The 17,977-nt window shown below is 50.5% G+C and overlaps 1 protein-coding gene across 1 annotated transcript; it reads left to right on the top strand.

The window, feature by feature from the left end:
* The first annotated feature begins 267 nt into the window (after positions 1–267).
* On the top strand, positions 268–11,494 carry AOC1 (amine oxidase copper containing 1). The gene is made up of 5 exons (XM_002751842.7): positions 268–307; positions 6,327–7,912; positions 8,576–8,861; positions 9,947–10,079; positions 10,389–11,494. Exons 2-5 carry the CDS (start codon positions 6,331–6,333, stop codon positions 10,653–10,655), a joined length of 2,268 nt encoding a protein of 755 aa, XP_002751888.3. The 5' UTR covers positions 268–307; positions 6,327–6,330; the 3' UTR covers positions 10,656–11,494.
* Positions 11,495–17,977: the final 6,483 nt, after the last annotated feature.

Below are 17,977 nucleotides of genomic sequence, written 5' to 3'. Positions count from 1 at the left end.
CATTTTCAGTTAAGACCACCAGCTAGGAAATGGCCCCTTGTCCTTATCTCTGTCTCTAAAATATGCCACCTACATTAACATATTATGACATTGCACAGCTCATCACAGAGAAGCCAAAGCAAATCCTTGTAGAAGGCGGCCCTTGTCAGGAAACAGACCCAGGAAACATGTGCTGAGCAGCCAGCGTCCTCGCACCCAGAGTTTGTCCCTCCCTGCAGGGCGGGGTCTGTTCAACTTCAAGAATGAGTCAGAGATCAGCGTAAGGGCAAAAGCTGGAAGCAGAGCAAACTGGGAGCGCAGCACACAGGTGAGTTCTGATGGGTATTTGGGAGAGTTGAGAAGGGGCTGACCTGGTAGGAAGAAAACGAATGGAAGGAGGGCATGGGAGGAGGGGTGGGAGAAACAGGACGCAGAGGGAGGAGAGCCAGGAAGTGAGGGCAGCCCAGCACATCACAGAAGGTGTCAGAGCGCGTGGTGGCAGGCAATAGCTGGCCAGGGTAGAGTGGGGAAGGCTCAGAGAGAAGGGTGAGTGGGGAGGGGGCTTGCTTCTTGCTCCTGTCTGGAGGTCTCACCAGCCACCACGTCTCCCTCTTCCTTTATGGCAACATTGCCGTCATCCAGCTCCCCCTACCACCACCGCACATGGGGACAGAGGTTTGTCCTGGGGAAACTGAAAGTTTCTTCCACATCCCTCTCCTTCCCAGAACAGCCAAAAAAAAAAAAGCATGGGGATAAGATGTTGTGCACAAGGAGCCCCGGCCATGAAAGGACATGGAGGTATCCTAAATGCACACTGCCAAGGAAAGAAGCCAACCTGACGGGCTGCAGACTGTTAAGATTCCAAATACAGGACATTCTGGGAAAGGCAAAACAATGCAGACAAAAAAAAGAGCAGTGATGGCCAGGGGTTAGGAGGGAGAGCAGGATAAAGAGGTGGAGCACAGAAGGTTTCTGGGGCAGTGGAACTACTCTGTGTGATACGCTAATGGTGGGTCCATGTCATTGTATGTGTGTCCAACCCATAGAACATGCAGCCAGGAGTGTGCCCTGAAGTAAACTGTGGACTCCGGGTGACAGTGACCTGCAAGGTCATAAGCTGTAATAAATATTACATCTGATAACATCTGTTACAGTGTAACAAACAGCTCTGGTGTGGACATTGACAGTGGGGAGGCTGCATGAGTAGGGGCTGTGAGTATACAGAAACTCTCAGTACCTTTCACTCAATTTTGCTATGAACCTAAAACTCCTTTTTTTATTGTACTTTAGGTTCTGGGGTACATGTGTAGATCATGCAAGATTGTTGCATAGGTACATTCATGGCAAGGTGGTTTGCTACCTCCACCCCCCCACCACCTATACCTGACATTTTTCCCCACATTATCCCTCCCCACCCTTCCTCTCACTATCCCTCCCCTACCAGCCCCCAACAGACCCTTGTGTGTGATGATGCTCCCCTCCCTGTGTCCATGTGTTCTCATTGTTCAATACCGCCTATGAGTGAGAACATGCGGTGTTTGATTTTCTGTTCTTGTGTCTGTTTGCTGAGAATGATGGTTTCCAGGTTCATGCCTGTCCCTACAAAGGACAATAACTCATCATTTTTTATGGCTTCTTAGTATTCCATGGTGTATATGTGCCACATTTCCTTTGTCCAGTCTATCATTCATGGGCATTTGGGTTGGTTCCAGGTCTTTGCTATTGTAAACAGTGCCACAATGAACGTGCGTGTGCACATGTCTTTATAATACAATGATTTACAGTCCTTTGGGTATATACCCAGGAATGGGATTGCTGGGTCAAATGGAATGTCTATTTCTAGATCCTTGAGGAATTACCACACTGTCTTCCACAGTAGTTGAACTAATTTACACTCCCACCAACAGTGTAAAAGTGTTCCTATTTCCCCACATCCTCTCCAGCACCTGTTGTCTCCTTTTTTTTTTTTTTTGAGACAGAGTCTCACTCTGTCACCAGGCACCAGGTACAATGGTGTGATCTCGGCTCACTGCAACCTCCATCTCACAGGTTCAAGCAATTCTCCTGCCTCAGCCTCCTGAGTAGCTGGAACTACAGGTGTTCACCACCACGCCCAGCTAATTTTTTGTATTTTTTAGTAGAGATAGGGTTTCACCATGTTGGTCTGGATGGTCTCAATCTCCTGACCTCGTGATCTACCCGCCTTGGCTTCCCAAAGTGCTGGCATTACAGGTGTGAGCCACCACGCCCAGCCGTCTCCATATTTTTTAATGATCGCCATTCTAACTGGCGTGGGATGGTATCTCAGTGTGGTTTTGATTTGCATTTCTCTGATGACCAGTGATGATGAGCATTTTTTCATGTTTGTTGGCTTCATATATATCTTCTTTTGAAAAGTGTCTGTTCATATCCTTTGCCCACTTTTGGATGAGTTTGTTTGTTTTTTTCTTGTAAACCTGTTTTAGTTCTTTGTAGGTTCTGGATATTAGTCTTTGTCAGATGGGTAGATTGCAAAAATTTTTTCCCATTCTGTTGGTTGCCAGTTCACTCTAACGATTGTTTCTTTTGCTGTACAGAAGCTCTGGAGTTTAATTAGGTCCCATTTGTCTATTTTGGCTTTTGTTGCCATTGCTTTTGGTGTTTTAGTTATGAAGTCCTTGCCTATGTCTATGTCCTGGATGGTTTTGCCTAGGTCTTCTTCTAGGGTTTTTATGGTGTTAGGTCTTATATTTAAGTCCTTAATCCATCTGGAGTTAATTTTAGTGTAAGGTGTCAGTTTCTGCTTTCTGCACATGGCTAGCCAATTTTCCCAACACCATTTATTAAACAGGAAATCCTTTCCCCCATTGTTTGTTTATGTCAGGTTTGTCAAAGATTAGATGGTTGTAGATGTATGGTGTTGCTCCGGAGCCCTCTGTTCTGTTCCATTGGTCTATGTCTCTGTTTTGATACCAGTACCATGCTGTTTTGATTACTGTTGCCTTGTAGTTTAGCTTGAAGTCTGGCAATGTGATGCCGCCAGCTCTGTTCTTTTTGCTTAGGATTGTCTTGGCTATGTGGGCTCTTTTTTGGTTCCATATGATGTTTAAAGTGGCTAAAACTTCTCTTTTAAAAGTCTGTTTAGAGACTTTGGTTGGGCATGGTGTCTCATGCCTGTAATCCCTGTACTTTGGGAAGCCGAGATGGGTGGATCATGAGGTCAGGGGTTTGAGACCATTCTGGCAAACACAGTGAAACCCACTCTCTACTAAAAATACAAAAATTAACCAGGTGTGGTGGCATGTGCCTGTAGTCCCAGCTACTCAGGAGGCTGAGGCAGGAGAATCACTTGAACCCGGGAGGTAGAGGTTGCAATGAGCCTAGACTGCATCATTGCACTCCAGGCTGGGCAACAGAGCAAGACTCTGTCTCAAAAAAAAAAAAAAAGAAGACTTTAATAGAATTTTAAAAGACCTTTAGCAGACTTTATAAAGTCTATTAAGAAGTCTATTTATTTAGAGTTTATTTAAAAAAAAAAAAAAGTCTACTGTAATCCCAGCACTTTGGGAGATCAAGGTGGGAGGATCACTTGAGCCCAGGAGTTCAAGAGCAGCCTGGGCAACCTAGTGATATCCTGACTCTATGTATTTTTTTTTTAAAGTCTAATAAGAAGTCTACTTTGGGCCAGGCCCAGTGGCTCATGCCTGTAATCCCAGCACTTTGGGAGGCTGAGACAGGTGGATCACTTGAGGTCAGGAGTTCAAGACCAGCCTGAAACCCATCTCTAAAACAGGCACGATGGCACACACCTGTAATCCCAGCTACTCAGGAGACTGAGGCAGGAGAATTACTTGAACCCGGGAAGTGGAAGTTGCAGTCATCCAAGGTCGCGCCACTGCGCTCCAGCCTAGGCTAAGAGCAAGAATCTATCTCGGGGGAAAAAGAAGCCTATTTAAAGAAAAAAAAGAGGCCTGGCCAATGTTCAATGTAGAACACAAGCAGTCAGTCACCTTATATCCCTCCTACTGGCTTGGGTTCCACCTGCAGCCCCTCCCTCACCTGCTCTATTCAGGTGAGCAGGGCCTCCGAGAACCCAAGATCATGTGGGTTCCAGGGTCTTCTGCCAGCACCAGAGGGCAAGATAGGCCAACCAGAGGGACGTCCCCATGAGAGGCCCTGAAGGTTGAGCAAAATGAGGACAACGTGAGAGCCCCCGGGGACGGGGGCCTGGGAAACAGGGAGAAGGACATCTCAGATCAGCCTTGACTATGGCCTCTAGGGCCAGAAAGCCCTTGGGTGATGGAACAGGCTCAACCAACACCTTTCATTTATCTATGAATCAAGAAATGGCCATCGTGTACAAATTAAATACAAAGCACTAAGGCTGCTCAAGGAGAAGTGAGTATGTTAGTTGGGGCCGAAACCAGAGCCCTCCTCAGCAGTGCAGGGTTTCAGCTGACCTCAAATGGCGGCGAAGGCTGTGCCACCGGCCTAGAGTCGGGTGGGGAGGGATACCCTGCAGTTGAGCTTCCCTGGAGGAAAAAAGCCAAGAGGAAAACAGGGCCTCCAGTTATCACGTGGGTTGTGTTCCCAAAAATTGTGCTTTGGAAATGTGATGTGTAAATGCATTTTCCAAAAATAAAAGCAAGGAATGAAAAGTGTCCACGATGGTCAGGTTTCCTCAGTGGATCGCCCCACGATACACCCCAAGTGGAGCTGCTGCACCTCAGTTACATTTCTCAGGGCTACCGAGTTTCCAGGTGAAATCCTCGGTCCCACCTTGCAGGCAGCCTGGGCCCCCTGGGAGAAGGCTGGGCCAGGCAGAGGTCTGAGACCAGGAGTGGATTAACCTCTCTGCTACCTGTCTTTCTGCACAGGAGAATGCATTTTCTCCAGGGTTACCCCCAGGGCTTCTGATTTAGGGAGCAAAAGGCAGCTACCTATGAAAACAAGGATCTCTGAGTCCAGCACACTCATGCATCCACCTCGACAGTCAAGGGTCTGTGCCTCAGGCACGGCTTGCAGGAAGTGAGAAGCGCAGCTGAGGTAGGGAGGAATCCTGAAGCAGAATCCTAAAGCGGGGCTCCCAGGTCAACCCAGAGCCTTGAGGAAGGGGGTGCAAGGTAGCGAAGGCAGCGCTTCTGTAGGGAAATTTCACGGTGATGGCAGCCATCCAGGCAGGGCCCGTGGTACACAGTAGGACAAGTTAGGGTCTGGAGAAACTGAGGCCTGCAAGATAGCTCCAGCCAGCATCAGGCAAGAGCAACTGTCTCCCAGAGACTCCACACCCAGCACACAGGAAGACAGGGTCATGGCCACCACTTCTCCCAGCCCCACAGGAGGCTTGCAGCTACACGCACAGGATTTTACGGCTGCTTGGGGGATGGGGTTATGAGGTGAAGCCCCTGACCACACCCTCCCTGAGAAAGGAAAAGCATCTCCCTAAGACGACCCCCTCCTTGAGGGGCCCTCCTAGTAGCATTGGGTGGTCAAGAGAGGTGAAGGGGGCACAAAGAAGGCTGGGCAGGACTGGGCAACTCTACCTCACTCCAAAGCCGTAAGTCTGCAGCCTAGTCACACCTGAATCACTCTAGAACTTTAAACGTGCTGTGGAACTTTATGTGCTGGTGTCCATAGGCTGTATGTAATTTAACAAGAAGAGCAGCTGACATTTCTCATACATTTCCTATACGGCGGGCATTGTCACAAATGCTTTACATTTACCGTCTAACTGATTTATCTCCACAACCCTAGGAGCTAAGCATTGTTGTTGTTACTTTCATTTTATAACTAAGAAAATGAAGGCCCAGAGAGTTTAAGCATCATGCCCGAGGCCACACAGCAAGTCCTAGTGGCATGAGTTACTGGGACTGGACTTGGGCAGCCTGACTCCAGAGCCCACCTTTGAATTTCTACACCGCATTTCAAAGTCTGTCTACCTAAAAGTTATTTTGTTGTGTCAGAAATGTAGTTTTGCTGATAATACAGGTAGGTGTCTGCTACTCTAGGGCACAAGAGGCACCTGGAGGTGTGTGCAGGGGCCCAGCCTGGCGTCTGTGACCCATGGTGCCCATGGCTAAGAGTGTCCCCCCAAGTAAGGAAGGCAGAACTGGAGGACGCTTACAGAGGAGTGAGGAGAGGGCAGAAGCAAATGGATGGAAGCACAGATCGCGCCCGACAGCACTGGGGACTGCGTGGGGCCCCAGCTTTCCCACAGACAGCCTCTAGCTTAGGGCAGGGCAAGGGGAGGAAGTTCAGTGCATAGGAAAACTCTGAGGCGGAGGGACCTCAAACTCCACGGCCCTAACTGAGGGAAGCCCATTTCTGTCCATAAGAAAACTAAGTTCATCTCCTCTACTGCATTCCAGAGTGATGGCGCGAGAGATGCCAGCCCTGGGCTGGATCGTGGCTGCCATCCTGATGCTGCAGATGGCCATGGTGGAGCCCTCTCCAGGGACCCTGCACAGGAAGGAAGGGGTGTTTGCAGACCTGAGCATCCAAGAGCTGAAGGCAGTGCACAGCTTCCTCTGGTCCAAGAAGGAGCTGAGACTGCAGTCCTCCAGTGCACCCACCATGGCCAAGAACACCGTGTTTCTCATTGAGATGCTGCTGCCCAAGAAGCACCACGTGCTGAGGTTTCTGGATAAAGGTGAAAGGCGTCCTGTGCGGGAAGCCCGTGCCATCATCTTCTTTGGTGACCAGGAACATCCCAATGTCACCGAGTTTGCCGTGGGGCCCCTGCCAGGGCCCCGCTACATGCGAGCACTGTCCCTCAGGCCTGGGCACCAGCCCTCCTGGGCATCAAGGCCCGTTTCCACATCAGAGTATGCCCTCCTCTACCACACCCTGCAGGAAGCCACCAAGCCCCTGCATCAGTTCTTCCTCAATACCACAGGCTTCTCTTTCCAAGACTGCCAGGACAGATGCCTGACCTTCACCGACGTGGCCCCCCGGGGCGTGGCTTCTGGCCAGCGCCGCAGTTGGGTTATCATGCAGCGCAATGTAGAAGGCTATTTTCTGCACCCCACTGGGCTGGAGCTCCTCGTGGATCACGGGAGCATAGATCCCCAGCGCTGGGCCGTGGAGCAGGTGTGGTACAACGGGAAGTTCTACAGGAGCCCAGAGGAACTAGCTCGGAAGTACGCAGCTGGAGAGGTGGAGGCGGTGGTCCTGGAGGGCCCACTGCCCAAGGGCCAGGGGCATGAGAGCACGGAGGAGCCACCCCTCTTCTCCTCCCACAAGCTCCGCGGGGACTTCCCCAGCCCCATCAGTGTGAGCGGCCCTCGCCTGGTCCAGCCCCACAGCCCTCGCTTCAGGCTGGATGGCAACACTGTGCTCTACGGGGGCTGGAGCTTCGCCTTCCGGCTGCGCTCCTCCTCCGGGCTGCAGATCCTGAACGTGCACTTCCGCGGAGAGCGCATTGCCTATGAAGTCAGCGTGCAGGAGGCCGCGGCGCTGTACGGAGGACACACACCTGCAGGCATGCAGACCAAGTACCTCGATGTGAGCTGGGGCCTGGGCAGCGTTACTTACGAGCTAGCCCCTGGCATCGACTGCCCAGAGACCGCCACCTTCCTGGATGCCTTCCACTACTGTGATGACGATGGCCCGGTCCGTTATCCTCGAGCCCTCTGCCTCTTCGAAATGCCCACAGGGGTGCCCCTTCGGCGGCACTTTGATTCCAACTTTAACGGTGGCTTCAACTTCTATGCCGGGCTGAAGGGCCAGGTGCTGGTGCTGCGGACAACGTCAACTGTCTACAATTATGATTACATTTGGGACTTCATCTTCTACCCCAACGGGGTGATGGAGGCCAAGATGCATGCCACTGGCTACATCCATGCCACCTTCTACACCCGGGAGGGGGTGCGCCACGGCTCTCGCCTGCACACGCACCTGATTGGGAACGTACACACTCACTTGGTGCACTACCGCGTTGACCTGGATGTGGCAGGTAGTACTCAAAGTGAGGCCCTCCAGTTCAAACATCTGCATCCCACCAATAACTAAACTCCCAGAAGACGGCACTATAACTCCCTGGGAGTGTAAAATCAGGAGCATTTGCTAAGCCTGCTTCTGTAAAACCTAAAGCTAGAAATCTGTGTATCCCTGAAAAATGGTGAAAGTAAACAGTGCTGAGGGTTCCCTGGCCTGGCCCTGGGGCTGTGAGTGGGGCAAGGGAGGGTAAGAAACATCACTGTCTAGCTCTTTGACATGGAGCGTGTGTTATCTGGAAATAATCAGGGTGCCTCCTAGATGATGTCACCATAAAAGAATGGCTTGGGTAGAATGACTGACGCCACCAGGACCAGAGAGGTGGCTCCCGCTCCTCAGTCCCAGTCACCTCTCTGGGCAGAGCCTCTCGTGCCTGGAGAAAGATGGGTACCTCTTCTCTGGGATTGCAGCCACAGCAAATGGGCATGAGCAGAGCTCTTGAGAGGAACTTCCCAGAGTGGTAATGGAATCACCACAGCTGCCCAGGGCATCCCCCAGCATCCTGGTTATTCCAGAGAGTTGGCTGTTGGATATGGTGGAGGATAGAGATCCTGGGGCAGAATGAGGAGGTTTTGGTTCTGGCAGCTCAGTTCTCGTTCTCCTTCTCCCTGCATACCTCCAGGCACCGAGAACAGCTTCCAGACGCTGCAGATGAAGCTAGAAAATATCACCAACCCCTGGAGCCCGAGCCACCGTGTGGTCCAGCCGACCCTGGAACAGACGCGGTATTCCCGGGAGCGCCAGGCAGCCTTCCGCTTCAGGAGGACGATGCCCGGGTACCTGCTCTTTACCAGCCCCACAGAGAACCCCTGGGGCCACCAGCGCAGCTACCGCCTGCAGATCCACTCCATGGCTGACCAGGTGCTGCCCCCAGGCTGGCAGGAGGAGAAGGCCGTCACCTGGGCAAGGTGAGGAAGACCCAGGGGCCCTGGGGGAGAGTCAGGGGCTGCCCTCAGTGTGTGTGTTTGTGTCTGTGTTTGTGCCCATGGGTTCTGAGTCTATGTGGTTTTGTATCTGGGCGCACATGTGTGTTGTATATGTATGTGTGTATCTTTGTGTACAAGTGACCCTGAACAATGTGGGGATTCGGGGTGCCAGCCCCCCAGTGTGGTAAAAAATCCAAGCATAACTATGACTTCCCCACTAAGTAAGGACTAATAGCCTACTGTTGACTGGCAGCCTTACCAGTAATATAAACATGCAGTGAACACATATTTTATATATTCTATGTGTTAGATACTGTGTTCTTACAATACAGTAAGCTACATAAAAGAAAATGTTATTAAGAAAACCCCAAGGAAAAGAAAATATATCTAAAGGTCTCCATCTTCATTGCCTTCACATTGAGTGGGCTGAGGAGGAGGAGGGGCTGGTCTTGCTGTCTCTCCATGGCAGAGATGGAAGAAACCCCAAATGAAAGTGGACCTGTGGGCCAGGCGTGGTGGCTCATGCCTGTAATCCCAGCATTTTGGGAGGCCAAGGCAGGTGGATCACCTGATGTCAGGGGTTCGAGACTAGCCTGACCAACACAGAGAAACTAAAAATACAAAAATTAGCAGGGTGTGGTGGTGTGCACCTGTAACCCGAGCTACTTGGGAGGCTGAGGCTGGAGAATTGCTTGAACCCAGGAGATGGAGGTCTCAGTGAGCCAAGATTACATCACTGCACTCTCACCGAGGCAACAAGAGCACAAGTACATCTCAAAAAAAAAAAAAAAAAAAGTAGACCTGTGCAGTTCACACCTGTGTTGTGCAAGGGTTGTCTGTCCTTCGGGGCCTGTGTCTCTGTGCATTTGGGGGGGGGCAGGGAGAACTCCTGCCAATCACCTGAACCTTGGTTGACAGCAGCCAGTCCTGCTGTCTCACTGGAGACAATCTCTCATCTTGGAGAAGGCAGTCACCTTCCTCTATTTTGAGCCTGAAGCTGTTCCCTGGGTGGGGCTGGGGACCCAGCCCAGGGCCCTGAGCCTGGCTGCTTCGCCTCTGCGTGGCAGGTACCCCCTGGCAGTGACCAGGTACCGGGAGTCTGAGCTGTGCAGCAGCAGCATCTACAACCAGAACGACCCGTGGGACCCACCCGTGGTCTTTGAGGAGTTTCTTCACAACAATGAGAACATTGAAAACCAGGTACTGCCCTGTCTCCAGCCCTGCCCAGCACCGGCCCTGCCTCCTTCCAGGTCAGCCCAGGACCATCTGCATCACCATCAGGGAGTCCCAAACACCCTCTGCCCAGATCTGTCCCCAGTCACAGCAGCTGTGCCTCGCTGTGTGGATGGCAAGTTCAGAGGTCACAGCAGAGTTGCCCATCTCTTTAAAAAGCGTCTGGAGAGAAATTCAGCAAGTTTCCAGGCAGAACTGAAAATGACCAAAGGCCTGAGTGGCCTCCAGTGGTCAGTACTCAGCCCTGCCCACTGAAGCCCACTCTGTCTCCTGCAGGACCTGGTGGCCTGGGTGACGGTGGGCTTCCTGCACATCCCTCACTCCGAGGACATTCCCAACACAGCCACACCTGGGAACTCTGTGGGCTTCCTGCTCCGGCCCTTCAACTTCTTCCCCGAGGACCCCTCCCTGGCTTCCAGAGACACTGTGATCGTGTGGCCTCGTGACAACGCCCCCAACTACGTCCAGCGCTGGATCCCTGAGGACAGGGACTGCTCGGTGACTCCCCCTTTTAGCTACAATGGGACCTACAGACCCGTGTGACCAGCCCCTGCCCCCAGTTCCTCCCAAGAAGTCCAGGAGCCTCACAGGGTGGACAATAAACCCTCTGAGCCCCGCTCCACGTGCTGCTTCTTGAGGGGATGCACAGGGGCCGTGTGTAGGACACACACACGTGGACATGCACACACGCGGCAGGTTCTTTGTTCACACTGGTCTAGTGCAGCCCGGAAAAGCCGCCATTACTAACAGAAAGGAAGCTCTAGGAAATCCTAGATGTACCTATCAAGTTGGTTTTTTTAAAATCTGAGAATGGCCAGGCACGGTGGCTTATGCTTGTAATCCCAGCACTTTGGGAGGCTGCGGTAGGAGGATGGGAGAATGGCTTGGGTCCAGGAGTTCAAGACCAGCCTGAGCAACATGGTGAAGCCCCAAGTCTCCTAAAAAACACAAAAGATTAGCCAGGCAAGGTTGCATATGCCTGTAGTCCCAGGGCATAGGAGGTTAGGTGGAAAGATTTCTGAGCCCAGGAGCCAAGGTCATGCCACTGCACTCCGGCCTAAGTGACACAGGTACAGTGAGACCCCGTCTCAAAAACAAAATCTGAGACCTTGTCTTGTGGAGGTTGCAGGGGAATATCCCAATGTCCGTGGTGGGCACAACCATAGAGAAGATGCTACTGGGAAACCCAGCAGGATCACCGTGCCTTTACCCATTAGCACAGTCCAACTTCATGGGGTTTATCCCCAAGACCCACCTATCAACACAGAAAATACACATGTACAAAGTGACTCACTGCAGCATTGTTTGTAACAGCAAAAGTCTGGAAACAACCGACTTCTCATGTGCAGAAAAGCCCAGTCGAATAAACTGTAGCACAGCCACACAGTGCAATTCTGGGTGATTATAAGAGAAACACACGAATGAGGACACTATGTGCGCTGACAGGGCAAAATTTCAGGCCATAGCAAGTAAGAAAAGAGAAGAGGCGTAGAATGACATAGCAAGCCAACTTTGTGTGAGAAAGGAGAGGAGTTGCCCTAGACATGGTCTCCACGTACATGACAGGGAAGCATGGTGGATGAGAACAAGGAGAGGAGCAGGCTTTCTCCATGGAAACCTTTCTATTGAATTGTTACAGGCTTTGTTGCTGTTTTGTTTGCTTGCTTTTGGAGACAGAGGGGAACGATGGAGAGGGCTGGGCCATGGGCTGGCCAGGTGCTAGGGAGAAAGCAGAGCAGCCTGGCCAGATGCTGCAGGGACAGGGCAGGGAGGATCTCCTCCCTCCCTCTGGAGTTGAGGGAGCCCCAAGTGTCCTGGCCACGGCACCTGGCCTGGGAAAGCACTAACTGCAGGAACCCGGATGCCACAGCCTCTCGCCCCAGTGCTATGTTATTTTTTATTTTTGAATCATGAGAATGAATTACCTCTTGAAAAAACTGCAATCTAAATTTTACAAGAGGAAGGAAGGGAGGAGGGAAGGAAAGGAGGGAGGGAGGGAGGGAAAGAGGGAGGGAAAGAGGGAGGGAGGGAGCGAGGGAGGGAGGGAGGGAGGGAGGGAGGGAGGGAGGGAGGGAGGGAGGGAAAGATAGAAAAATGAAACTCTAATTGCTAATGTGCGGTACTATAGTAGCTGGCCAGGATGAATGGGGTAGACAGAATAAAGACCCCCCCACCAATGATGTCCACATCCCGATCCCTGGGACCTGTGAATCTGTTACCTTACATGCAAAAGAAAGGAATTCTGTGGGCATGATTAAGGTGAATATCTTGAGATGGGAAATTATCCTGGATCATCCAGGTGGGCTTGAGTAATCACAAGACCCTGTGAGAGGGAGGCAGGAGAGAAGAGAGGAGAGAAGATACCACACTGCTGGCTCTGAGGATGACAGAAGGGGCCATGAGCCCAGGAATGTAAGTGACCTCTAGAAACCGAAAAAGACAAGGAAACAGATTTTCCCCTAGAGCCTCCATTAGGAGCAAGGCCCTGAGACCTAAGATGGTAAAGGAATGAATTGGTGTTACTTGAGGCCACTAAGTTTATACTGTGGTACTGTGGTGTAGCAACCACAGGAGCTAACACAATGCAGGTGGAGTTTTCTATCACGGAGTACCATTGACAGAGCAAAGCAGAAAGCAGACAAGTGAACAGATGGGGGATCTCACACTGTCCCTCCCAGCCTTGCTCAGAGCTCAGTCACTCACAACCAGCCCTAGAACCAGGACCTAGTGATGGGGAGGCAGGAACAGGGTGAGTCAGGCCACGTGGGGCAGGGGCCTAGATCTTCAACTGGAAAATTCAATAGAACAGATTCCAGCCTTTCTCTCCCTCCAAGAAGACAGAAAAGAAGGGTGTGTGCAGTTTTAATCAACATTTCAAGGGGGTGGAGGACACTGGAGGCCCAGGGTCTCCTTTATACACTGAGTTGTGGGTGTGTGACTGTCGCCACTCACAATACCAAGGACATCTTGCAGACCAAGGGTATCATTTACCTTACCTGGGTGTCTTTTCATAGCAGTCTGCCGGTGTCATGCATTCAGCAGGCACTCAGCAGTCCTTGTCGAGTTCCTAGTGGCTGCAAGCCTCGGAAATACAAGCCTCAAATCACATTCTCACCTCCCTGCCCTGCTGAGTTTTTGCACTTTGCCCCAAATAATTATTTTGGCCATTCCTGTGGCCACTGCAGTGCTCTCTCTCAACACCACCCACGCCTAACAAGATTGCAAAAGAACCTGACCTCAGTGCTGAGAAAGTGCAAGAATCCCAGGGCCCGCTTCCCTGCATCACAGGCGCCCGTCCCTAATGGTCCTCACAGGTGCTACCTTCCCCCTCCTCCCCTGAGGCCCTGGCTTCTACTTTGCAGCATGTCTTGCTGCTCCTCCTTCCCTTAAGCAGAATGTGACTGGCCTGGGACACAAAGATGAGGAAGATGAAGTCCCTGACCTCAAGATGTCCACAGTCACAGAGGCAACAGCCCAGAGGGACAGACAGGGAGGGACAGACAGGCTGGCCTGAGGGCTGCTATACTGAGGCAGTGATGTCCTTGAATGGTCATCCTGTTTCTAAACAAAAACTGGAAGCACTCAGGAAGCTGAGGTGGGAGGATTGCTTGAGCCTAGGAGTTCAAGCCCATAGCCTGGGCAACATAGCAAGATCCCACCTCTAACAAACCAACAAAACTGGAAGCCTGGTCTGGCCCTTGAGCAGGCGGAGCTTGGCCTCTGTGGACTCATTCAATGATTGTCCAGGTGCGTCTCTGGCATTCCCAAGCACACAGCCTCCCCAGGCCTGAAAGACCAGCTCTGCCTGGGCGGTGAGCTCTCCCTGAGCACCATGTACACTCAGGAGAGAGGGGTACTCTCCCTGTTGCCTGACCCTCCTCAGCAGGGAGAACTGAGAGCAGCAGGTGTCCCCCACCCAAGTCCCCAACCATGGCCCAGGCGTGGGAGGCCCCAGAAGACAGGTGGCTCAGGGATTCCCATGATCAACAGGGCTCACACCCTCTGAAAATTTGGATGATGCCCCAAGAATCTCTGAGTGGAGACAGATGGCATGGCCCACCCAGCTGGCCAACGGACCTTCCCTGAGAGTGGATTCCCAGCATTCATAGGGCATAAATAGGACGAGGTCTCTGTCAGCTGGCAGAGCCCAGAAAGAGTGATGTCAACCAAGAAGCCCTGGGGCTTGGCGCTGTTTCATCAGGACCACTGGTGGCCTCTGCCCAAACCTCCGGGTGGCCCAGTGGACCGAGCCCTCCACACCTGTCCCTCCACCTTTGGGAGCCCTTAAACCTTTCCTCTTGATTAAGTTCCCTGCAGAAGCAGCCTGGTGTCCCTTCAAGGTAGGAGCAGACCTCAGCTAACATCCAACCCAGAGCTCACAGAGGCAGACTCCTGCACGCCAGGACTGGCACAAAGCTTGTGGGCCCCAGATGAAAATGCAAGCCCTTGTTCCAAAATTATTAAGAATTTCAAGATGGTGACAGCAGAGAGTTAAACCCCAGGCTAAGCTCCCAGCCCCAAGGAGCTGGTCCTGCCATCTGCTCCCACTGCCCGCCCCAGCCATGTCCCTGAGGAAGCAGGCTATTTCCTGGGCTGTTTCTAATAGTAATGCAGTGCGCCAAGAGAGCTTGTGACCCTCTCCTCAAAGCGTGTTCTGCTTCCCAAAAGCAAATAAATATTTAGTAAATCAATATGCCAGTTATAGTAAATACTTCATTTACCACTTAGTTCAAGCTTATGCAAATTAGAGCAATTGCTCACTTAACCCTAAGTTATCTTGGCAGTAAACATTTTCACAAAAAATACATGATTAGCTAAATGTTTTTCTCAACTGTAGGTTCCTCAAGGACTAATCGTAAACTCTTAGCCAACTATGAGCTGTTTCTCGGAACAGCTAACTGTCTCGTTAATCTCTCCTCTGAACTTCCTGTGCCTCTCCCAGTTAGGAGGCTATGTTCATAATTTTTGGTCTTACATTTGGTAATTTACCTGCCACTTTGAACTGCGTGGATTCCCTGTCCTGGGGCCACTTCAAGGTGGCCACATCCCACAGCCTGGAATTTCTAATGGCTGAGGTCAGCACAAATCTGATATCACACAAAAACATATCAGGTGTATAAAGACAAAAATACCATTTGACCCAGCAATCCCATTACTGGGTGTATACCCAAAGGACTATAAATCATTCTATTATAAAGACACACACACGCGTATGTTCACTGCAGCACTATTCACAATAGAAAAGACATGGAATCAACCTAAATGCTGTCAATGATAGACTGGATAAAGAAAATGTGATATATAAACACCATGGAATACTACACTGCCATAAAAAAGAATGAGATCATGTTCTTTGCAGGGACATGGACGAAGCTGGAGCCATCATCCTTAGCAAACTAACACAGGAACAGAAAACCAAATACCTCATGTTCTCACTTCTGAGTGGGAGCTAAATGATGAGAACACGTGGACACACAGAGGGGACGACAGACACTGGGGCCTGTCAGAGGGTGGAGGGCAGGAGGAGGGAGAGGATCAATCAGGTACGGCATGTTCTTACTTCTGAGTGGGAGCTAAATGATGAGAACACATGGACACACAGAGGGGAACAACACACTCTGGGGGCTCACTGGAGAGTGAGGGTGAGAGGAGGGAGAGGACCACGAAAAACAACGAATGGGGACGAACTAAGCTGAATACCTGGGTGATGAAATGATCTTTACAACAAACCTCCATGACACAAGTGTACCTATGTAACAAACCTGCACATATGCCGTGAACTGAAAAGTTAAAATATATGTATATGTATATATTAGGTGTAGATGTCTGACCCAAGGACTTAGCCAGGATGTTAAGTTTGCCTCCTAAACCCTCGTGCTTATTTGCTAAGGCATCCAAGGATTGGTTTGCAAAACTCACAAGATCCCCCATCACTGCCTGAGAGCTGATTCTGTGTTACAGTTACCCATTGCTGCATAACAAACCACTTCAACTTAGTGGCATAAAATAACAACTATTTTATTAGGCTCATCAACGGAACTGGGCAAGGATTCAGACAGGACACCTGGAGATGATCTCTCTCTGATTCATGATGTCTGGGGCTTCAGCTGGGAGGACTCAGAAGCTGATAGTATCTTGGATACTAATTCTGGAGGCGGCAATTGTCTGCCGGCTTTTTCCCTTACATGTCTGGCATCTGGACTGGTCTGTGCTCAACTGGAACTATAGACCAAGCACCTATATGTGGCTTCCCACAGGGCCGGGGCTTCCTCCCGGCATAGCGGTCTCAAGTAAGCAAACTCTTGCGTGGAGACTCAGGACTTCAAGATGGGTGTTCTAACATGCAAGAAGGAGGCAGCATGCCTTTTTGACCTAACTTCAGAAGTCCCATGACTGCTTCTGCCATATTCTACTGGTCAGGGTCACCACAGCACCCAAATGGAAAGGACTAAGACCTGGACTCCACATCTCAATGGGAGTACCAGCAAAAAAGTGAGAGGGGCCATGTTTCAGAACTGCCACTCTACGACTCATTTCCTTCACAGTAAAGGCAGCTCTACCTTTGCTGAACTGCGGTAGTGTTTCAAAAGTGGCCTTTGGTTCCAGCCTCCTAAATTCTTTACATCTTGGAGTAGTTTATGCACTACTTTAGAAACTCCCTATATTCTTCTCTCAAGGTAAAAAATGTTCTCCTTCCACCCCAATATCCATACTTGCCAGCAAAACAGGACACGCTCTTGACGGAAAACAGCTTTCCTCTCCCATGCTAGTTTCGATCATTAAGCTGCCTGTAGTGTCTGTGTCACAAAAGATTCCAATTCACAACCAGGCTCAGTAAATAACAATGCCATAGTTAATTCCAAATCTCTGCTGCGGGTGCAGGAGGAAAGGGTGGCATATTTATGTCCTGTTCTTGTCATTTCTGAAAGACACCAGCCTTATTATCAAATATGACCTCCAGTGATGCATCAGGACGACTCGGCCCTGCGGCAGAGTCTTCTTTCACAGTGTCATACCCTCACCCATTAGAATGCATTAACATGTATTCACAACTTACATGTCAGTGATGACTCAGCTCTATCATTCATTCATTCAACAAACACTTATTAAATGGCTGTGGATTAGATCTTGCTCTAGGTTTTGGAGATACAAAGATGAAAGACATAATATCTGGTTTCTAGAAGCTTGTTTTTCTCTAAGAAAAAGTCATGTAAATAATAACTAAAGAATAATGGAGAAAATCCCTCCGAATTCATTCAAGGAAAGTTGCAGAAAACTTTAAAAAGGAGGTAGAGTTTGAGCTTTAACATCAATTGAAGGGAGAAGGACATTCTGGACAATGGTCTGCACAGAGGCAACGAGCTATTCCAGGAACATCAAGCGCCCCACATTCTGTGGTCCCTGAAGCATCTTGACCTAAAGGAACTGCACACAGCACACTGACCACCCAACTGCAGTCCAGCTGGACAAGGCTACTTGCAGGTGACAATCCAAGAAGCAGGACCCCAGAAAGGAGACTGGAAGTTCCTCTAAACCCAACGTCTTACTCGGCACACTTCTCCAGAACCTCGGAGGATTATTGAATCTACCTCTTTTCTAATCACGCTGGTCATCGACCTTGTGGCTTTCTAGTGATAGTGACCACGCACACCCAAGATTTTCTCAGCCACTCAGTGGCCCCTCGGCTCCCACCCACAAATCAGAGGCTGAAATTCACCCATGGCCACCTCACTTATTCCCAGATCCGATTTCTGGATATTACCAGACAATGCTTCCACCACAATGGGATTTAATAATCAAGAACTGGAAGCAGTGCACACCCAAAGGCTGGACCTCAAAGCAGATCTGTGACACCAAGGCCTCGC

Source organism: Callithrix jacchus, chromosome 11 (genome assembly GCF_049354715.1).
Source record: "Callithrix jacchus isolate 240 chromosome 11, calJac240_pri, whole genome shotgun sequence".
NCBI lineage: Eukaryota > Metazoa > Chordata > Mammalia > Primates > Cebidae > Callithrix > Callithrix jacchus.
The sequence above is the reverse complement of the archived record's forward strand: the minus strand, read 5'-3'. Positions and strand labels throughout refer to the sequence as shown.